This window comes from Notechis scutatus, chromosome Z (genome assembly GCF_049901735.1).
Source record: "Notechis scutatus isolate UNSWTSFEM ecotype Mainland chromosome Z, rNotScu1.2, whole genome shotgun sequence".
In the NCBI taxonomy this organism is placed as follows: domain Eukaryota; kingdom Metazoa; phylum Chordata; class Lepidosauria; order Squamata; family Elapidae; genus Notechis; species Notechis scutatus.
The window spans coordinates 70,653,916-70,677,871 of NC_142025.1; the positions used below are offsets into that span (position 1 = coordinate 70,653,916).

The following is a 23,956-nucleotide window of genomic DNA, read 5'->3' on the forward strand; positions in this document are numbered from 1 at the left end:
TGTTAGATTCAATTTCTATTTCTTTTATATTACGTTCCATTTCCCCATTTGTCCATAACATATCCAATCTTGACCATGATGTGTGTGGTGCTGAATAGTAAGTATACTGATTTTTGTCTGGATTCCTTTCTCTCCATATATATTTTAATCCTAATTCTTCCACCATTTGATAGAATACTTTTGGTAATGTTTTCCTTTTCCTTTTTTCCCCTGGATTTCCATTATTGTAATCTTTTCCTAAATTTGCTATTGCATTGAAATCACCTAGCAGGCATATGTTCTCATATTCCTGTTCTACTAATTTTCTGTATAGTTTGGTATAAAATTTTTCTTGTTTCTCATTCGGTGCATATATCACTGTCAATAACATTTTCTTATAATTTATATAAACTTCTAACATCAAAATCCTACCCTCCTCATCTGCATATATCTGTTTTGCTTGTAAATGTTTCCTAATGTATATTGCTATCCCCCTCTTTTTTTTTTGGGCTAGAGATATGTATAAATCTCCTAACTTTGGTGCTTCTAACAGTTTACTTTGATGTTTCTGGATATGTGTTTCTTGAAGGCATATAATATCTAAGTTCAGTTTCTGTAGTTTAGTTATCATTTTTTTCCTCTTAATTTGTGAATTTAAACCATTGATGTTAATGGAAATCAATTTGATTTCTTCCGCCATCTTACTCTGTAGTTGTTTCTTGTTGAAGCTTATTTGCTCTCATTTGGTGTCTCGTTCTTACGCCTTCTCTTTCCACTTCTTCCTGCTCTTTCCTATTGTTTTGTTTCTCTTTCCTCCACCCGATCTTCTTCTTGGCTCTTACTTTCCACTTCCTCTTTGCTGTTCTTGTCCTCCCCTGATACCACATACAGTTCAAAGTATTCCCTCGCTTTTTCTATACTGTCTATTTTAATTTTTTTTAACCTGCCATGATATTAACATTCCCTCTGGGATGAGCCATTTGAACAGGATGTTATTCAGTTGGGCGGCCAGGAATCTATATTTCTTTCTATGTTCCCTTATTCTTCTTGGAATTTGTTTCAATGTTACAATTTCCGTTCCCTTGAATATCAGTGGTTCGTCTCTTTCACTTTGTATATCTCATCTCTCAGTTGTTTCTTTGAGAATTGTATATGATCCTCTCTTGGAAGTCTAAAACATCTTGTATAGTTGGTATATATTCTATATACCTCGTCGATTTCCCTCTTTTTATAACGCTTCTACTATGAGATCTGCCATTAATTTGGGCAAGTCCTCCCCCCTTTCTTCTGTTACATTCTGAAATCTGAGGAAGAAATCAGCCTTTTCCATCTCCAAATATTCAATTGCCTCTTCTAATTTCCTGTTCTCTCCCATTAATTTCTGTTCTATTGATTCTACTTTCTTATCTGTTTGTTCGACCTTTGCCTGCACTACTGTCATTTTATGTTCCGTCTTTACTACTGTTTGTTGGATTGTACTTATCTTCTCGTCTAGTTTCCATATTTTACCTTTCATTTCCCCCATTTCAGTTTTAAAGTCTGCATGGTTTCTCACCACCGTTTCTTATATTGTTGTTAATGCCATTTGAATTGTTTGCATATTTGATAGCTGACTTGCCTTCTCACGATTCAGCATGCCCTCTATCAAACATTGTCCTGCTGGTGATGTTATCGTTGATGTTGGGTTGGATATTGTTTTCTTCCCAATCTTTGCGGTGGTTGTTGTGGTGGACATCTTAGGCTTCCCAAATCTACCTATTTTCTTAAGAAAGTCTTTCAGTATTATCATCCGTTGTATCAACTCCCTTCTGCATTTTTTATGTTTATCTCTTCCCTTTTATCTTATTCTAATCCCTTCAGTTTATCACTACAAGATCTAATATACTTAATAATGTCTCTCCTTAATTTTATGCACACTTGATATATGTATGTATGTATGTATGTATGTATGTATTTATACAACAATGTAAAACTAAATATCGTTATTGTTTATAATCTATGATAGTCTGTAACCCTCTTAATTTTCAGGATGGCAGTAGGAGAATTTTCTGATCTTATTTAATCCTTTTAATAAATTAATTAAGTATAATTCTAAATATAATAGCTTATATAATGAACATATATAATTCAATAAATATAAATATGTGTTTGATTGTTTTCTTTTCTTATATATTTATATCTTATAACTTTCTTATAGTTCAATTCAGTCTATGAATCAATATATAGCCATTAATTAGTTATACATCAATTAATTAATTAGTTGTTATCCGAGGTGTCAAATTGTAGAAAGAGATAAAGGATATATAGGGTATAGCAGTTATAAAGAGTGTAGCAATCTATGAAATAGGATACATAAATTAATTATTCTTGCAAGCAATCAGCTATATATATATTGCTTTAGATTTCTTTTTTCAATATACAGTTTTGAATTTAATACTTAGAAATTATTCAGTTTTCTTCTTTCTTCCTTCTTCTTTCCACTTCTTCTGTACACCGTCACATTACTTTCCTCATTTCCTGTTTCCTCAGTTGTCTTTAATTACTTAGTCACTTTCACTCTCACAGCTTTCTATCAAAATGGTTCCGCTCTCCATTCAGCTACAGTTCTCCATTAAAGTTCCAATTGTTCTCTCTAATGTCTCTTTTCTGCTCTGCTAGTAATCAATCCAAATCGTAGAAATTTTCAGTTTTTATTCACAGAGTCTCGACCTTTTCTTTTGCAGTGCTCTCTCGCAGCTGTCAAACTGTTCTATTTCCTCCTCTCCCTTTAGCTCCGCTATCCCCTGCCAATTAGCCGCTGTATTCACTTTCTCCGGAGACTCCCTCTGTCAAAGTCTTTTGCAGGACTCTCTTCTCTCACCTCTCAAAAACTGTCCCCGTCTGCCATTCTTCTTCTGATGTCTTGCTTTGATCCACTTTCCTGCTTCCCAATCGCAGCTGGCTGTCACAGCTTCGGACCCGCCGTAGATGCCAGGTTTCTTTCGCACCAGATTCAAAGGGCTTTCCCTCATTGCAGTGGGAGCTTGCTTTCCTCCACTCTGCTCCTAGGCTTCCCCTTCTAATTTGTGTGTCTCTCCAAGCTTCACGATGCCTCTGAGAGCTTCCAAGCATGAAAATTTGGATACAGGATTGCAGAGATCGCTCTCCTGCTCTGCTCCGCTGTGACCTTACCACCGGAAGTCTGGTTCTTGTGACTGATGAAGTGTAGAAGTGGGAGGAGAGAAGGGAGGAGAGGAGGTGGATTCTGTGTAAAGCACAAAAGACTTTCACTTTGGGAAATTGCCTTTGACATGCCAGATCTGTTTCTAAATAAATCAATTGGAGAGAAAATGTCTCGGAGTGATTGATATCATGGATACTTTCTGAATGCCTTACATTTTATACTTTTCAGAGGTCCAATATTGTTCTATGTACAATCCTTGATTTATTGATTACATGTAATATTCTAATTTTCTGAGATTGTGGATTTGGCGTTTTCATGAGCTGTAAACCATAATCATCTCAATTATGACAAATCATGGCTTGAACTATCTTGCTTTGCATGTAATGAGTCTATCTCATATATTAGTTTCACCTTTTAAGTTCCATTACTGAAATAAATGAACTTTTGCACAATATTCCTATATATATAAGTGAAGAAGATGAAAGAGGAAATTGAGATATTCTCAATAAATATAAATGAAAAGGGAAAAAATCTACATACAGCTACAAAAATTAAAATTAGATATAATCTGCTTATAAGAAACAGCACTACAAAATTTATGGGACTCAGTCAAAACATACATTAGGGGATTAGCTGTAATTTATATGGTGAGAAAAATAGGAAAAAAAGATAACAACAAAAGATGTTAGAAGAAAATAATAATAATAATTATTATTATTAGAAGAACATAAAATACTTGAATTAGAATTACAAAAAGAGCCACAAAAGGGAAACTTAAAAAATCAAATTAAACAGAAGCTGAACAATGAAAAAAGAATTGGCACAAGAAATCAAAAGAACAAAGCAAAACTTTTTTGAAAATGCCAATAAACCAGGAAGATGGCTAGCATATAAGTTGAAAAAGGAGAAAGAGAAAAAAAATGATAAGTAAATTACAAGATGAGAAGGAAACTTTATGATACCAAAACAAGTCTAAAAAGAAAATAATTCAGGAGTTCTATTGGAAACTATACAATCAAGAAAAAAATTCACAAGAAAAGATAAAACAATATATAGAAAAAGCTAAATAACCAAAAATGTCTGAAAATGTAAAAGCAATGTGAAATGAAAGCATAATGATGATGGAATTAACAGAGGCAATAAATAGACAAAAGAATAATAAAACACCAGGACCAGATGGACTACCAGCAGAAGTGTATAAATATCTACAGGATACATTAAATTTGTCAATGTTAAAGGTATTCAATGAAGTACTGTTAGAAACTAAGATACCAAATTCGTGGATAGAAGCAAATATATTAATCCTGAAAGACTCAGATTTAACACAAGATAAAGAATTATAGGCCTATATCATCATTAAATGCAAATTATAAAATATTTGCATCAATAATAACTGAAAGACTAAAAATATTTTTGAATGAATTTATCCATTCAGACCAAAATGGATTTCCACCCAAAAATCAAATTAAGAACAATGTAAGGTTTATTTTAGACACGCTGGAATATTATGAAGTACATTCTGAAAAACAAATGGTGTTGATTTTTCTAGATGCACAGAAAGCATTTGACAATGTAAATTGGCAATTTATGTTACAACAATTAGATTGTACAGATTATGGCAAGAAATTTATAAACATGATTAAGATAATATACTGCAAAAAATGGCTGAAATGCTAGTGAATGGGCACTCAAGAGCGAAATTTAATATTAAAAAAGGCATAAAACAAGGATGTTGCTGTCCCCATTACTATTCATATTAACATTGGAAGTGTTAAACAGGAGTATTAGACAAGATCCAGAAGATTTGGAAATAAAAAGAGAAAAATATAAATTACAAACATTCGCATAAGATCTGGTATTTATTCTAGAAATACCATTGGATTGAGAATAAATAAAGAAAGGATTGAGAATAAGTAAAGAAAAAATGTCAATATTAGTTAAAAACTTTATAGATCAACAGAAAAATGAACTGACAAAGAAAATAGACCTGCAGGCAGTTAAGAAAGTAAAATACTTAGAGTATTTAAGCTAGATGTGCAACAATTAAAGAAGATAACTATACAAGGTTAAATAGAACAAACTAGACTTGGAGAATTGGAAAAAATTTCAACTGTCAATGGTAGGAAGAATAGCAATTATAAAAATGAATGTCCTACTGAAGCTATTGTTCTTGTTTCAAACAGTTCCTATGAAACTAGAGAAAAATACTTTGATAAACTAAATGCAATAATTTTGAAATATGTTTGGCAAGGAAAAAGAGCTAGAATAAGAATGAAACTGTTGCAAGAATCCAAAAACAGGAGGCTCTGGGCTGCCAGATTGGGAGCTTTATTACCAGGCCTTTGCACTAACTTTCCACTAAGATGGATAAATCTTAAAAATAGAAGATTGATATTTTTGGAGGGACATAATCTTCAATTGATGAGGAAACACTGAATTTATTAAGTTTCCTTGTTTGAGATTTTATTTTTGTTCTGTTTTTTTTGTTCTGATTTGGAAATATATGTATGTATGTATGCAGAGGTGAGCCCGCAAATCCCATTGCTGGCTGGCCCCACTCCACTCCAACCCGCACCGGTGTCTTAGTGCAGGAGGGAAGCAGCCCACCACGCTCAGCCGAAGAGCTGTATGGTGGGGGGACACAGCACAGCGATGGCCGAAGCCTTAGTGCAGAAGCGAAGCGGCCCTGTACTTGCCTTTGTTCCACATTTGCACTCAAGGTGTAGCCCTCGCCTCCCACCATACAAGGGGGGAAGAGAGAGATGGGAGTGAGAAAAGATAATTCTCCCCCTTTCTCTCTCTCATCTCTCTCTCTTTCATGTGCGCACACACACACAAGCAGGATACCCTCCTGGACCAGGATCACGGCAGCAGCAACGGTGACTCCTCCTCCTGCTGCCGCCACTGCACACTCATGTGAGTAGCCAGCCACACTGCGCAAGAGATCCAGAGCTCTTCCCTCATTGCATTTAGTGGCAGCTGCTGCTCCTCCTTCCTGAGCCAACACAAAGGGGACTGTGGCTTGCTCTGAGCTGCTCGCGAAGGACGCAGAATCATAAAATGCAGCCAGTTGCAAATGCACTGCTGCAACCAGCAATTTTGAATCCTTCACAGGCAGCTCAGCACCAGCCACGGTCCCCTTTATGTCAGCTCAGGCATGAGAGAGAAATGAGAAAATGATGCATGGGTGGAAAAAGAGAGAAAAACAGAAATGAGGAGGGAGGGAGGGGAGAGACAGAGAGAGAGAGACCCATTTCCCACAGAAAACATCAGGAGCAACAAAATCCTGGGTAGGCGTAGCTGGTGTGTGTGTGTCATGTGACTGGGTGGGAATGGCATTGAGTTGGCCATACCCAGCCAGCCAAGCTCACCCAGGCAGTCATTAGGGCAGACAGCCCCTTGCTAAAAAATTTGAAGCCTATCCCTGTATGTATGTATATGACATACATATATTTTTACAAAGATATATTTGTATCTGATTGAAAAGTAAGTCTAGTACCCAAAGCCAGATGACAAATTTAAACTATTTAAATTATACAGTTCTTAAAGAAGCATGACAATGTAAAAGTACAAGAAATTACAGAGACCACATTTAATTATAATTAATTTGATATCTGAAAGTGTCATATTTTGAAAATCATATTTTATTTGTAAAAATTGCTGGATAACATCATAAAATTATTTATAAAATTCTTAATATTACTGTTGGAAATTAACAAATTTTAAGCAATAAACATTTTTCTACCACTAATAAAAATGCTCTGCTGTATATAATATAAACTAATATTGACCAGGTGAAGTTGGGGAGGGAATCCAGGGGTCAACTGTGGGTGGGGTGAGGAAAGGAAGCTTATCCTGCAGGATGAGATGAGATGAGGTAGGGGGCGGGGCCGCTACAGCAGAAACCCTGCTCTCGCCGTCCTTTGTGTGCAGGGGGGATGGTTTCCGGCTGTAGCCTTAGCTGGTGCACACTGCGGTTCTGGAAATCCTGCCACCACCGGATTGGCTGTCCATGTAGACTGCTGGATGTGCTTACTCTGTCCCACAGTCTGTTTTGGCTTATGGTTGGAGAACAGGGTGCTGCTAGTCATCTCCCCCTCGCGGGTCTTGTCCTTGGCCAGCACATGGAACACGTTCCCCATATGTACCAATGAATCTCGGCACTGCTGTGGACTGCCACCACCACCACTCAGACCTGCCCAGCCCAAAGGAGGCAAAGCGGCCAGCTAGAAAAGTTGAGGTGGTAGAACATGCCCAGGGCCCAGCAGGCAAAAGACAGCCACTGTGAGCGAGGCAAGCCGGATCCTCATCAGCATCATGGCTGCCAAGGCGCAGCAGATATGGGGGGAGGCATGCAATCCCAGTTGGATCTGGATGGCCATGGCGCTGATAGAGATCTGGCTTTCCCCCACTCGCAGTGGCCATCTTTTGCCTGCTCGGCCTGGGCATGCTCTACCACCTCAACTTGGACTTTCTAGCTGACCACTTCACCTCCCTCAGGGTGGGTGGCTTGGTACTCCAGGTAGCAATGGCAGTGGCCTAATCATGGACCTGCATGAGCTGCTGGCAGCCTTAGTTGCGGCAATGGCCCACAGCGATGCTGAGGTATGTCAGATTCGTAAGGGGAACATGCTCCATGCACGGGTCAAAGGCAAGACTCACAAGGGGGCCAAGATGATCAATGGCAACCTGCTCTCCAACCGCAAGCAAAAATAGACAGGATGGAGTAGTGGGCCAATGGTGTCTTGCAGCAGCTGCCCCACACCCACACCTTGTCTTGGCCCGCAGCGGTGGCAGTAGCTGGAGGCAGAAACACAGGGGAGACACATGTGATCTGGCCTGCTGGATGCGCAGGGTAACCACTTGCCTTGTCCCAGACACATGGGATGGAGCAGGTGCATTCAGTGGTGTACATCATGTGTGACTCTGACTCTGCCTGCTGCCGGTGCTGCCACGTCTGCTTCTTGGAGTGCCAGCTGCAAAGCCTCAGCTGCCAGACACCTCCTGCCCTGCGAGTGCACACCTGAAAGGCTGGTAAGTGCGGCCGTCCTGGAAATGATAATTGGCCAGCCAACATTGCTTCAGCCTGGGCCATCCCGACACGCATGCACATAGGAAGTGGTGGGTGCACAGGCCTGGCCCATGCCATCCTGGCAGGCACATGTGTGCATAGGAGGCAGCAGGCATACAAGCGCACAGGCCCAGCCCACTGCATCCTGGCATGCGCACATGTCCCTGCCTCCTCCTGTGCACACACATGCCTCCCAGGATGCTGTGGGTCGGGTCTGTGTGCGCATTCGCCTGCCTCCTCCTGCACACATGTGTACTTGCCAGGATGGGATAGGATGGGCCAAAGTGATGAGGGCTGGCGCTTTGTCAAGGTTCCAAGTAAAAAGTCCCCAGAAATAAAATCCAAGGCATATTTTCTTTAAAGTATGTTTTCTAACATTTTCTAACATATGATTTATGATTTAATCTTATCTGTGAACCTAGATAACACCAACCATCTTTTATTTCCTGCAATATATAAATGTTATTTTACTTTGAATAGGTGTTTAAGGATTGTTTTCACAAACTGAATCAACCCTTTTAGTTACCCAGGGATGCATATTTTTACTTTATTCCTCTCTCTTATCAGCAACTATGAAATAACAGTAAACATGGTAATTTAGTCTATGTAATGAATTGCTATAAGAAAGATGTTCACGAAAGGATTTGTTACAGTTATTAATTTTTATGAATGTATAATTTACAATATAATGTATAATATACAATATATATAAGAATATAACTTTGAATTTTCATCATGTGATTTGGATTTATGTAATGCTGAATGTCTTTCCTAAAAATACATATACAAATATACGATATACAAAAATCTTACAATATACAAAATCTTCAAATCAAATGGGTGATAAAACTTTTCTTATTTTCCATGAGGTTTATTGAATGAATTCATCAAAAAGATATGGATGGACTGAATCAAAAGAGTGCAGTAACAATAACGATAATCTTTTGAAGAATAGGTGTTACTGATAAGAGGATCTCTAACTTTACAGTAAGAACAATAATAATTAAAGCTCTGGTGGTATAGTGGTTAAAGTTATCTATTGCAGACAAAATCTACACATAATCTGGAGTTTGATCCTGATGGGGCTCAAGGTTGACTCATCCTTCCATCCTTCCGAGATTGGTAAAATGAGGACCCAAATTGATGGGGACAAGATGCTATGTTGTAAATCATCTAGGGCAGGGGTGTCAAACTGGCAGCCTATGGACAAGATGCATCACATGCAGGCCACACCCATCCAATCTCCACACAGGCCAAAACTGCCACAATATGTTACGATGTTACGTGACGTGATCGAGTTTGACACTTGTGATTTAGGGAGTGCTGTAAAGTGATATATAAGCCTAAATACTACTGCTAATTGGGCCAGGATTGAATCCTGTGAAGATACTAACGTATCTTCCGTTTTTGTATTGAATCAATGAATGAAATAACTATGTATGCAGGGAATCAAAAGCCACCTTCCTTCTCCTTGCATCAAAAACACTCTTAAAATTCTGAAAATTATTTCAACAAGCTTTAAGTTCAAGTAGCTTAATTTTGATCTGATTCTAAACAAGATGAAATATTTGTACATGGACTTGGACTAAACTCAGTTGTGCTCCTGTCAGGAATTTCTACAACTATAATCATCAATAGTGCTGAAAAAGACCCTATTTTAGCAAATGCAGTAAATTTGTCATAACTTTTACTGGTTTCATTGTCATCTAGATTTATTAAATTAATTTATTCCTTCATGGATAACAGTAGTTAAATCCCTAAATCTCTTCCCAAAACAATTCATCTTGAGAAGAACTGTACTTTTTTCAAATTAGCAAAATACTATAGAAAATAGATAAAATTATTTCTCATTTCTTATGGCGTGTGTCATAAAATACTTGGTATTTTCAAGAATTTCTCATTATATTTATAATTTTACCTGAGCAGAATGAAAAGCATGTATTATAGTTTACTTCTATTTTAAAAACAACTAAAATGCAATGTATAAATGGCTGACAGTAAAAACTAAAACAATTATGATGTAATAATTATGTAATAAATTTGCAAATGATTGGAAGGAATGATTTCAGAAAATGAATGCAACTATCAAATATATCAATCTGTATTACCATTATAGACCATCACAGGTCATGCAACTACAACAGCAAATAGGAAACCAGATTTTAACTCACCATCTGTAGGACTCAGTCCCCGAGCAGCTGAGATCATAGAGAGAGAAGGGCTGCTGTGCAATGAACGGATATAATCCATGTAAGGGTTAATGTACGGATGAGATGGACTAAAAGGAGATTCTGATGCTGCAGTAGGATTTCTGTGGGGGGATATTCTGATGAATGGTAAATCTGAATAAGCTGGAGCAGAAGGCCTATAACAGAAAAGATAAAATGGTAAATTTATTTGTCTTTTTAGATAAATACAGCTTCTCTACTTTTAAAGTTATATCTATAATCATGATCAAATGGTTAAAAAATAGAACACCATTAATTTTAAATGAGCCCACTTCCATTTGTGTAGTGAAACATCTCTAGTTCTCTTCCACCATTTCAATGCACCCTGTAAATCTGATCAAAGCAGATCTGGAGAACATACAGAGATTGAGGCAGGATTAAAAATCAAAGAACACTAGTACATTCTAGACAAGAGAGTACTTAGTCCATGTACAGATACTTTATCTTGTTTAGAATCAGATCAAAACTAAACTACTTGGACTTAATGCTTGTTGAAATAATTTTCACAATTTTAAGAGTCAATTCAATTTAAAAAATTAAATATATCAATATTATGTTCATTTTCAGCCTTGAGCATAAGATAACAAACGATCTTTATGAAAGGGGAAAAGTAGAGTGAAATTTAGTGCATTGTAATACCCCATTCTCATGCTTTGGAAAAATCCTGGCAAGAAGAATGTGTTCCACATCTACTTTCTACTGAATTCTGTATTCCCAGAGATAGATAGATAGATATCTACTGAATTCTGTATTCCCAGAGATAGATATTTCAACTCTCGACAACATGCAATTATATTTAATATTATGAGTTAATATCCATAAAGGCTACATCATAATTCCACATTCTGAATATTGAATATCCCTGCAATGCAGTTAATTACATTAATAATAATGTGATGTCAAATTTTTGGTTCATTTACATCAATTTCTCAAAAGAAAACAAAGTACAGTTTTCATTTTCCCAAAAGATCTTCTGTTTCACTTCCATACTTATATTCTCAAACTCATATTTTTCCTTTTATTAACTAGTAATTCTTCAAGACATTGTACTTTAGTATATGCCAAAAAATGCTGTATCTCTTATAGAGTGATGGGTGAAAGCAGAATTAAATCTGCAGAATCATAAATAGAAATTTTCTTGGTTGCAAAAGCTATATCTGATAAGAGAAAAAATAAAGAAGAGATATATGCAAACAAGAAACTTAAAGATTTATTGTTGTGTAGCAATCTGATGGGCATCATTTTGCTAGGGATTCTTTGTCGGTAATAACTTGCTTGAATTTCTTGTAGTTTCATGTTTGTATCACCATTCTTCATATCTGGTCTTCAGTTAGCCTGTTTGTCAACATTTTTTCCCCAAAAACAGGATCTTTGTGAACTCTTGCTATCTCATTTAATGTCCAAAATACTTAGTTTTTGGCTCATTATTATTTATCAGTTTAGTATTATTTCATGTAATATTTAATAATATCTTCTACTTTGCCATCCAAAATATGTTCAACATTTTCTCTACAATCAAAACCAAAAGAATCATTTTTTTTCTTCACTAAGATTTTCTGGCAGTCTGTTACTATATCAGTGTATTGACATTGGTTTGACATTCCACATAAACAATTTTTTGTTTTGTTTATTCAGTATTGAGTATTAGACCAGCTTTTGCACTTTACACAATGAATTCCTTAAGCCCTTATTTGTTTCCTGTCACATAAGTAGCAACACCTGACTATTTGAGGTAACTGCTTCTTCCAGCAATTTTAATGCTGACCTATTTCTTTTACATTTCTTCATTTATCATTATATATTTTTATATAAATTAGAATCTATGTAGAATCCAATATGAAGCAAAGTTATATACCATCCTTTTATTTATCTAATAATTAGATAAATAAAAGTACGGTATATAACTTTGCTATGTATTTGACCCAGGAACGGGAACATTTTAATAACTCAATGTTTTATAAAATATAAGTGAAGTGGGGGGGGAATTAACTATGGAAAGTTTATAAGTGTTCCCATAGAAGTATGATACTTATCTGAAAAGTAATGTGTAAAACATTAAGATTTAAATGAATATTAATATTAATGATAGAATTGAATTGGTATGGATTGTTGTTTTAATGATATTATACATTTATAATTTTTTCTTTTTTCAAAATACAGTGTGTAGTTTTAGAATGTACCAAGCAGAATCCGAACGGAAGTTATGTATTATATTAAGGGTTATAATTTTAGGGGAAAGATATAAAGGCGTCATACTCCAATCAGTGATTACAGGAGAAATTTTGTTCAATGAGAAAAGATAGTAGACAGTTGAAATAGGACAGACAAAGAATATAAGTACAATGATTTGAATTGAGATGAAATAAATAAAATAAAATTAAGAAAGTTAAAAGAGGGGAGAAGCTATATAGAAAATGTAGAATAGTAATAAGATATGGAATGGAATATAAAAATGAGCATGAATTTGAATTTGTGTCTGTATGAAGAGATGTAACCCGAGATTATGCTGCTTTCAAAAAAGATGTTTTATGTTTTTATGTTTTATGTTTTGTTTGTTTATGTTTGTTTTTAAAAATCAATAAAATTTTCAAAAAAAAAATAATGTAAAGAAATAAATTACTGTTATATAGATCATAAGAACCTATATGATTTAAACAAGCAGAAACAAGCTCACATACATCTCCATAATGGGGAAGATTTACAGGTGCAGAAATGATTCAGTTCCTGAATAGATTTCTCATATAAGATAAGACAAAAGAGCTAGAAAACCAGGAGCTAGAAAAATGAATTGTATTCCAGTTTTTTATTATTTATAAATTTGTATATGTATAGCCATTCTCATTATTTGTATGCATTTCATTCAAATGGTTGCGATAACAATAAGAGAAATTATTAATGAATTGTCTGGGATGTGGGTCTGACTGCATTTACATCACATTCCTTCTCTACCTGTAATGTTTGTAAATTGTATGCATTTCTCTGTCATCTCTGAGGATACAAGATATACTATAACTACAGTATCTTAGGCAAGTGGTCATAGGATGATTTCCCATGTCTTCATTGTTTTTAGCTTTTCATTTTGTCATCTAGCATACTAAGAATACTCCATTGCTTTTTCTAATTCTGTATCCAGGAGTTTATCATCTCTGGTTCTGGATGGAGTTGGACTACCCCAAACAGACCCAATGTGTAACTTGAGAGTCCTCTTAGACCAGGGGTGTCAAACTGGATTTCTTCGATAGCTGGATCAGCACTCCATGGACTGGGGTGTGGATGGGACGGATGCCTCCTGCAGCACCCTGCTGGCCAAAATGGGACACACTACACCTCATTTTCACCCTCCATGGCCTCCTGCAGCATTCTGCCAGCTGTTTTCATGCCTGTTTTTGTCCCATTTTCTGGCTGTTTTGGGGTCATTTTAGCCCATTTTTGGCCAGCAAAGTGTTGCAGGAGGCCATGAGGGTGAAAATGAGGTGCAGCAGGGCCGCACGCAGCCCTTTATAGCCACCAGAGGCACCTTGGGCTGGTCTTTTCATATTTCCAGGCCAGCCCCACGGGCCACAATTAAGCACCCCACAGGCCAGATCTGGCCCGCAGGCCTTGAGTTTGACATCCCTGTCGTAGACTCATGACTCCTGCTCAAAGGAGAGATGGCTGCCATGACCAAGAGCGCCTTAGCCCAATTTCACATTGTATGCCAGTTATAGCCTTTTCTTGGGGAGCCTATCTTCCAATTGCTCACTTACGCCCTAGTCATCTCCCAATTGGGGAAATGGGGCTACCTGGAAGCTTTAACTGGTGTAAAATGTAGTCCCATGAGCAACACTGGATGCCCTAAAAAGAGCACATACAATACCTCTGCTATGTGAATTCCATTGGGTGCCAATTTGCTTCCGGGTCCAATTCAAGATATTAGTTGTTATCTATAAAGTACTACATGTGAATCCCTCCACCTGTATTAACAACTGCTAATTCCCTATTTTTTGAAATTTTTATAACTTTGTTTTGTAATTTTAATATTTTAATCCTAACTTTTTCTGATCAAATGTTTAATGGTATTAATTAAATTGTGTAATGCCAAGAAGGATGAATGGTTAAGAATTCATTCTGATCCAAACGATTCTGCTCCAAACTGTTACAGCAATATGCTTTTCCACCTACAGATTCTATATGATGTTTTTCCATGATCACCTCCCTCTTTTAAAATCCCTAGTTCATATTGATATGTATCCTTCATAATCACACAGATTAAATGAACACAAGTATTGAACTCTAGCAAAGAATGCAATAACCGTAATAGAAATCAGATTTTGGAAGAAAACTTTTTTTCTCCTTCAATCACTCTTGCAAAACAAACACTTAAGTTCCAAAAGTTTAACAAAAGAGACTTAAATACATGTTTAACTCTTTGACCTAAATGTATATCATTTAATCATGGTAAACTTTGGATGGATCAAATCAACATAATTTATGTTAAAGGAGGAACTCTATTTTTAACTTTTTAAAAAAATATCTCCTTTTTTTCCTAGGAAAATATAAGTACCATTGCAGAATTTTTATAACTTGAATCTTTTTTATATAAAATCTTTTTGATATAGCCTAATCATGTCTACAAAGGTCTATTTATTGTTTGGAAACTACTTATTAGCAAATGTAAACTTCTTGGAGTTGAATAAAGGTTAAGAATGAATTGCTAATGGGCAATTTGCACTTAGGAGAGTTTACTTTTCAACCATTCAGTTCAAAATTAGGAGATGCCAAAGTCTTGAATGTTTCATGTATTGAACTGAGAACAAATGTACTATTTTCTGTTTGCTACATTACCTCAATGTTTTTTTGTACCAGAAAGCTACCTCCCATTTTAAAAGTATTTGGCTGGAGGCTGCATAGCAATTATAGGATTACATTATGCAAGTTGGCAAAGCTGGATTTTTTGGAAGGACTAGTCCCTCTCTTGCTTTTAAAATGGAAATTCCTCTGTTCTCTTCTCGGTGTTATATTTGCTATCCCCTTACACTTTTAAGAGAGTGTATTTCTTTTCATTTCCATCAGAAATGTGATTTGCATTATCAGGAAATTTTGTGTTTGGCCACCAGCCCATTAGCATGTTAAAACTTTACAGCAATTTTTCAATTCACTAGAATTTTAGTGAAGGCTTAAAAGTTTCTTTCTTGAGTTTAAGGCCTGCGTGTTTACTAAAATGTCAGTAAGCCATTGTGGGAAGACGGGAAGAATCTGTTTATTAAATAATTCTTCTTCTCCTTCTTCCTTCTCCTCCTCCCTCTTCTTCTGTTGTTGTTAGTCTTTGGTGAGATTCACAGCCTTTAAGGCTGGTTGGTAGCTGAATTCTGAAGTCCCACAAGATCTTGACTTTATTATTATTATTATTATTATTATTATTATTATTATTATTATTATTATTATTATTATTTATTAATCTTTGGTGGTTTGGCTGGTTGGTAGCTCAACAGCTCGAGTCCTAACCAAGGACTTAGGAACTATTAAGGTAGCGTCGGAGGATATAAGCTGTTCCAAGTAGGGTCGTTTTTTGTAGAATCAAGGTATTCAAGTCTGATAAATTCAGAATTTCCAAATAGCGAGGTAGCCCTTTAAGATGATGATGATGACGACGACTACTACTACTACTACTGCTACTACTACTACTACTGTTAATCTTTGGTGAGATTCAGCGCCTTTGGGGCTGGTTGGTAGCTCAACAGCTCAAGTCCTAACCAAGGACCTAGGAACTGTTAAGGTAGCATCAGAAGATATAAGCTGTTTCAAGTAGGGTCGTTTTTTGTAGAATCAGGGTATTCAAGTCTGATAAATTCAGAATTTCCAAATAGCGAGGTAGCCCTTTAGGTATTGCTCCAAGGGCTCCAATTACAATTGGGATAACACACAATTTCTTTTTCCAAAGTCGCTCAACTTCAGTTTGTAAGTCCTAGTACTTCGTGATTTTTTTCTTGCTCCTTGTCTTCAATTTGTGCATCACCAGGTATTGAAATATCAATGAACCAAACCTTTTCCTTTTCAACTATTGTTATGTCAGGTGTGTTGTGGGCCAAATGCCTGTCAGTCTGAATTCTGAAGTCCCACAAGATTTTTTCATTCTCCAGAACCTTCTCAACCTGATGTTCCCAGTAGATGTTCCTATACTCAAATCCAAACTTTTGGCACAGTTTGGCAACTCAGTTATGACGTTCTAGGTAGTCAGTTTTTACAATTTTGCTGCACCCACAGATTAGATGGTCAACTGTTTCATCTTTCTCATTACAGAGGCGGCATTTGATGTTGGTGGTGACATGCTGAATCCTTGCCTTCATGCAATTTGTGGCTAAGGCTTGTTCTTGAGCAGCCAAAATAAAGCCTTCAGTTTCTTTTTTCAGTATTCCTGATTTTAGCTAGTTTCAAGTCAGATTTTAGTCAGCTTTGCCTTCAATACTTTTCAGGTATTGGCCATGCATAGCTTTGCTTTTCCAATTTTCAGTTCACTCAATTACTTCTTTTTGTATTCAGCTTTTGACTTGGTTATTTTCAAAAGGCCTCCTTTATGTACTTTCTTAAATCATTGGCTCTTGATGTAGTCATTCAAGCTGTGTCTTTTTTCTTCTACAGTCTGTTTACTTGTAGGAGACCTCAACCACAACATAACATAACTATAAAAGACAGACTAGATATAAAAATTTAAATAATCCAGGAAATAAGAGAACTGATCTTGAAAAATATAAATCACTGGGACCTGATGGATTACATTGCAGAGTTCTGTAGGAGCTGGCAGATGGGTCATTCCATGTCAAGTGGTCTGATTCAGAAAAGTGCCCCACTCGACCATCACGGATTTTGACGAAATTTTGTGTGAACATTGGTAAAGTGTTACATTTGCTGATGCAATACTTGTGGAGATAAAGTACCTTTCCTTCCAGAGATATAAAAAGCCAAACTTTAACCTTTTTTTGAGCTGCAATATTTTTGGCCAACTTTGCTCCAAATTATCTAGGAGATTGCTCATGATAATCTTTTTATTATTTTGTTTAATAGAGCACAAAAAGTTATACAAGATGGCCAAGTTTTGTTTCTCTCAACTAAATATTGCCAGATATATCATGTCTCAAAGTTGCTGAAATCTCAGAATCATACTGTAGAAGGCTGCGGTCTTGGGTCAAACAAATGACTATATCTCTGCAAGTATTGCATCAACAAATGTAACACTTTACCAATGTTCATTGGGGACATGTGTGCATGTTCACAAAAAAAATCATCAAAATCTGTGATGGTCGAGCAGGGTCCCCCAGACCACTTGACATAGAATGACACAGGTGTTATCTCAGAATCATTGTGCCATGTCTTTAAAAAAAATCCTGAAACACTGGATAATTACTTGAAGATTGGAAAAGAACTGATGTGGTTCCCATCTTTCAAAAAAAAAGTGGGGGGGGGAAACAAACTCAGAAAACTACAGGCCAATCAGTCTGATATCAATACCTGGAAACATATAGGAAACAATCAAAAAACAGATCTGTAAACATTTAGGAACAAATAAAATTATAACCAGAAGAGGTTTCTTAAAAATAGATTATGCCAAACCAATCTTATTTCATTCTTTGACTAAATTAGTAGACCAGTGAAATGCTGTGACATGGTAAACTTAGATTTCAGCAAGACATTTGACAAAGCAGACACAAATTACTTTTGCTAAGATGAAAAATATGGAATTGACATCATCACCACCAAATGGATTTGTAGCTGGCTGACAAACTGCACTCAAGGAGTAGTTCTTAATGGTACTACATCTACGTGAAGGAAAGTAAGCAATGGAGTACCACAAGGTTCCATCTTAGGCCCAGTACTCTTCAATACTTTCATAAATGACATGGATGAGGAAATAGAAGGGAAACTCATAAAATTTCAGATGACATTAAGCTGTCAGGAATAGCCAACACCCCAGAAGACAAGCTCATGATCCAAAAGGATCTTGACAGACTTGAACAATGGGCCCCCATCCAACAACATGAAATTGGAAAAAAGCAAAGTTTTACATTTAGACTAGAACAGGGGTTTCAAACTGGATTTCTTCAAGGGCCAGATCAGCATTGTAGTTCTGATCTACAAGCCCGAGGCAGGCAGGTAGCGGGGGGAGGACAGGACGGATGCTTCCTGTGGCACCCTGTTGGCCAAAATGGGGCACAGGGGGGTGCGTGAGATTCCCCTGTGCCTTGTTTTCGCCCTCCCTGGCCTCCTGCAGTACTTTTCGGCTGTTTTCAGCCCAGTTTTCAGCCTTTTTTGGGCCCTTTTTAGGCCCGTTTTAGGCCATTTTCAGTATGTTTTTGGCCTGCATTTGGCCCATTTTTCAGCCTGTTTTTCAGCCAGATCCAGCCCGCGGGCCTTGAGTTTGATTCCCCTGGGCTAGAAAAACCAAAGAAACAAATACTGATTAGGTGAAACCTGGATCAAAATCAATAACTGTGAGAGGAATCTTGGAGCCCTATTGGACAATCTCTTAAATACCATGTTTCCTTGAAAATAACACCCAACCAGAAAATAACCTCTAGCAATTTTTTAACTTGTATCTAATATAAGCCTTACCCCCCAAATAAGCCCCAGTTAAGTTCATCAGCCCTGGGGTGTGGGTGGGGATGGAGGTAAGCGTAGCAAGCACAGGAGGCAGCATTTGTACTGGCTTAATTTAATGGTTTTAATTTATAAATAGAAAACCTGGTTACTATTACTTCTCTTTCTCTTCTTTCTTGGCCCCACTTTTTTTCCTTCTCCTTTTCCTTGTCATCTTTCCTCCTTCTCCTGCCCCTACTTCTTCTCAGCATCTCTGTTAGCAATCATGTTAAGGTTGTGCAGTGCTGCCACCAAACAGATCAGGAGAGGCATGAGGTGAGGCGGAGGTGTCACCATGCTGCAGACCTTGCATGCTCTGCCCCTCCCCCTGGTCCTACATTATCTTTCAGCACTCCTCTAGCCCATCCATGCTTGCAGTGGGAAAAAGTCAAGAAACCGATTCAAGTCTCCAAGGCTCTGTCCGTTGCTACGACAAAATGCTAAGTTGATAAGAGGGGATTGATTCTTCTGCAGACAGTTTCACTAAATTCACTAAGGGAAGCAAATTACTGCAGCCCTGAATGGATCAGGTGAGGTAGGATACGGAGTAGGCACTGGACAGCGGCCCCTACGTGCTTTAGCACTCGCTGTCAGAATGATGGAAGGTGGGGGCAGAGCATGCAGTGGGTATGGTGTGGCACCACCCTTGCCCCTTGTTCTTCCTTGCTTGATCAGATTAGTGACAGTGCTGCACAATCTCATCAATAACAAGATTGCCAAAAGAGATGCCAAGAAGAAGGAAGGGCAGGAGAAGGAGAGAGGAGGAAGGAGAAAAAAGATGATAAGGTAAAAGAAAAAGGTAAGGCCAAGAAAGAAAAGAAGGAAAAGAAGTAGTATTAGTAACCAGGTTTTCTATTTGTAAATTAAAAGCATTAAATTAAGCCCCCCCCTCACACACACTCATCACCTCGTTTTGGCCAAGCCCATCGCCACTCTCATCCCCAGGGCTGACAGCGGGATGAGATGGCAGCAGCATGGCAGTGGTGGGAGGAGTCCTGGCCATTGCTCTGGCAACTGGCAGTGGAATGGAAGCAGCAGCAGGGGGTGCCCTCTGGCTGCAACTAGGTGAGATAGGGAAGGGGCTGGTCCAGCTGCCGCCATCACACCCCACCAGCATCAGGGCTCTGCAGGCCCCGCCACCCACAGTATCCTTGGCCACCCATCTGGATGGGGCCTGCATGGAGATGGGTGGCCTTGCTGGGCTTAAGGGGGGCTGAGGCCACAGAAAAAAAATGGAAAGGGCCTCATGGGAGGCAGAAGACTCCTTCCTGGTGGGGAAAGGTCAACAAGGCCGGCTGGCGCTCCGCTGGTCAGGCTACCTGTGTGTCCTACTCTATGCTCCACCCCAGAAGCAGGATCAAAACTTTGACTTCTCTCCAGAAGGTTGAAGTCACCCAGTGGGCAGAAGGGCGTGACTTGTTGCCCAGCTCTTTCTGTTTTCTTTTTCCTGGACGGGCTTTTTCCCATACCACACCCTCTTTGCCTTTCACTTTGTCTTTTTCACACAGGAGGCAGCGAGCATACAGGGGCCAAGTGTGGTGCCAGCCCCATCCCACCTTGTCCTCTGCCTCGCCTCCTGAGAGCAACAATGGCTCACCGGATGCACTGCGCAGCCGCCTGTGTGAAAGAAATAAGACATCACCAAAAAATAAGCCCTTTTGTAGCAAAAACTAATAGAAGACCTGGTCTTATTTTCAGGAAAACAGTATGAGCCAACAATGTGTGGAACCAGCCAAAAAAGCAAATAGAGTCCTTGGTTGCATAAACAGGGGCATAGAATAAAAATCACATGAAGTATTAGTACCTCTTTATAAATCCTTAATAAGAGCACACTTGGGATACTGCATCCAGTTTTGGTAGCCAACCTTACAAAAAAGATGTTGAGACTGAAAAAAGTCAGAGAATTGTAACTAAGGTGTTTAAAGACCTGGAGACAGTGGTGGGATTCAGAGAGTTCGCACCAGTTCAGGAAAACTGTTTGTTAACTTTGTGAGCATTTCAGCAATCTGATTGTTGGAAGAAATCTCTTTTTCTCATTTTACAGGGTTAATCCTGTCAGGAAGGCATGCCTCTGTGTTTTTTCTAGTCTAATCCTTATCTTTATTGCTCTGCTTAAGTATTTTCAGAAACTGCTCTCCCACATTGTAACAGCTAATGTTCTTGGCAGTATACCCAGACTAGCTGAAGCCTCCGGAGATTCTCTGGAGGTTTTTTGTTTGTTTGTTTGTTTACTGGTACTATATTTTTAAAAAGCTTTTTATACTGCTTGGGGTATACTTTTGGGGTGTACTTCCAAGAGGCAGGGTGCAAGCTTGGCACTCTGATTTTTTTTACTGCCTTTCAGGGGGCATGTGATCTTTCCTTAAATCTGAATGATTTCCTTAGGATATCTTGTGAGGTAAGTGAGACCAGCTGGTACCTTTAAGTGGTTCAAATGGATCTAAGGATTGCTTCTCCTGGGTGTGAAAGGGTGCTTTTTCATGTTGGAAAGAAACATTCCCCTGTTGGGATTCTTCCAGCCAGGATGCAATGATCAGCATTTTGAAGAAATAATTGAATAACGAAGCAGAACTGCCGGAAAGAAGCTTTTAATGACAAGGAACCAAGATGAGTGACATTCAACAAGACTTCTTAGCTAGCTAGAAAGATAGACATTCAAATGGGTATTGGTACTTACCTGATACAGCCGTTCTCCATGAGCTGTGAAGAGCATCCAGTAGTGGGAGGTGCTTCAGTCTCCTCTTGGATAGGCTGGGCTTAATTTGCAGGACACTCCTCCTCCTCCACGGGACTCCTCTTCAATGTCCCTCAGTTTTGGCGAAGTTGAAGTGTAGAAACCTTCTATACTTCACCTTATCTAGCTTTTGGCCAGAATAGTGCCCCACCAGACAGATAATGGTGGGGCTGGATGCACTTCACAGGTCACGGAGAACGGTTATATCAGCTAAGAACCAGCGCCCATTCTCCCCTGAGCTGTTCAGAGCATCCAGTAGTGGGACATACTAAAGCTTGGACTGTCCTATGGAAGGGCCTCCATCTGGCTAGAAATCCCTCCTTGATCCCTTTACAAAGATCCCTTTGTAAAAGTCTTTTACCAAATGCAGCCTCGGTGGAGGAATAAACGTCAATTTTATAGTGTCTAAGGAAGGGTGATGGAGAGGCCCAGGTTGCTGCCCTACAGATCTCATGTATTGGTGCCTGAGTGGCCCATGCTGCTGAAGTTGCTGCACTCCTGGTAGAGTGGGCTGTTATGCCCCTGGAAACCAGCAGTGATTGCATCTCATATGCTTTCGCAATCATGGCCCTTAACCACCTACCAATTATTGAAGAGGAAATCTTACGTCCTAGAGAGGTAGGTTGGAACGAACTAAAGAGGGCCTCTGATTTTCTAAAATTTGCAGTGTGGTCTATATAGGAACGTAATGCTCGCCTCACATCCAGTCGGTGCCAATGATGTTCAAGTCTATGGGCTGGGCGAAAATTAGGAAGAACCAACTCTTGTGCCCTATGGAAGGCCAAAATAACTTTTGGTATAAAGGTTGGGTCTAGTTGGAGGACAACTCTGTCAGGATGGAAAATGCAGAGGTCCTGTCTCACCAATAAAGATGCTAGTTCGGAAATTCTTCGTGCTGAAGTTACTGTGATTAAGAAGACCACCTTATAGGTTAGGAAGCAGAAACTCAAAGTCCTTAGGGGCTCAAAGGGGCACTTTGTGAGAGCAGTTAAGACTTTGTCAAGGTCCCAGGTTGGATATCGATGTATCACTTGGGGTCATAAGTTTGTGGCCCCCCTAAGGAAACTGCGAATGCGCGGATGATGAGAAATTGAGCAGAGATCATCCCAAGAGACAACCGAGGCTAGGGCCTCCACTTGTCTGCGTAGGGTATTAGGAGATAATGCCTTGTCCAGGCCATGTTGCAGGAACTCCAAAACATGTGCCACCGATGGAGAAGTAGGGTCAATGTGCGAATTTGCGCACCAACGACAGAAGATGGACCAAGTTGCATTGTATATACAATTTGTAGAATGGCGCCTGGCCGCTTGGATGGTAGAAATGACCTTGGTGGAAATTTTCTAGCTCCTCAGATGTCTCCGCTCAATCTCCATAAGGCTAGGTGGAGCCATTGTGGGTCCGGGTGCTGAACTGGGCCTTGAGAGAGTGAGACTGTCTGGCAGTATTCTCCATGGTTCTGCAGACGACAGATCCCTGAGGTCTGTGAACCAAGTCCACCTGGGCCAGTATGGTGCCACTAGCAGCAACTCCGCTTTCTCATCTAGGAGTTTCTGTACTACCTTGGGGGTTATTGGAAGTGGGGGAAACGCATACAGTAGACCCTGGGGCCAACTGCAGCGGGGCGCATTGATGTTATCCACCCCTTGAGATGGGTACCTTGAGATGAACCTGGGAAGTTGTGTGTTGCTGGGGGATGCAAACAGGGCGATGACTGGTTGGCCAAACCTCTGGGTCGCTTCCAGAAACAGGTCTGGATGTAGGCGCCATTCCGCCTGATCTACCTGCTCAGCCAGTCTGCCTGGGTATTTGACAGCCCCAAAATGTGCTCCGCTTTGATGGAAAGTAAATTGATCTCAGCCCAAAGGCACAGTCTCTCCACCTTTCTCATCAACTGTCTGGAATGTATACCTCCCTGCTTGTTGATGTGGGCCTTTGTCATAACATTGTCTGTCAGGATGAGGACGTATTGAACCAGAGCTGCAGAAGGAAGCTGCAAAGAGCCAGGTGGAACGCTCTGAGCTCCAACCAATTTATACTGCACAATTGTTCTGGTATGGTCCAATGCCCTTGTGCCGTGTGAGACTGGTAGTGAGCCCCCCAGCCAAAGAGACTGGCATCCATCCCTATGGGGGTCTTTGAAATGACAGCCCATGTTGATAGACGAGACGGTC

At 39.0% G+C, this 23,956-nt stretch overlaps 1 protein-coding gene across 4 annotated transcripts in view; it reads right to left on the minus strand.

The window, feature by feature from the left end:
* GLI3 (GLI family zinc finger 3) overlaps positions 1-23,956 on the minus strand; it is a 438,979-nt gene that overhangs the window by 176,202 nt on the left and 238,821 nt on the right. For all 4 annotated transcript variants that reach the window (XM_087946735.1, XM_087946734.1, XM_087946736.1 and 1 more), the window contains one exon: positions 10,385-10,578. In XM_087946735.1, coding sequence (XP_087802861.1) covers positions 10,385-10,578 — 194 coding nt within the window. The remainder of the gene's footprint in view (positions 1-10,384; positions 10,579-23,956) is intronic.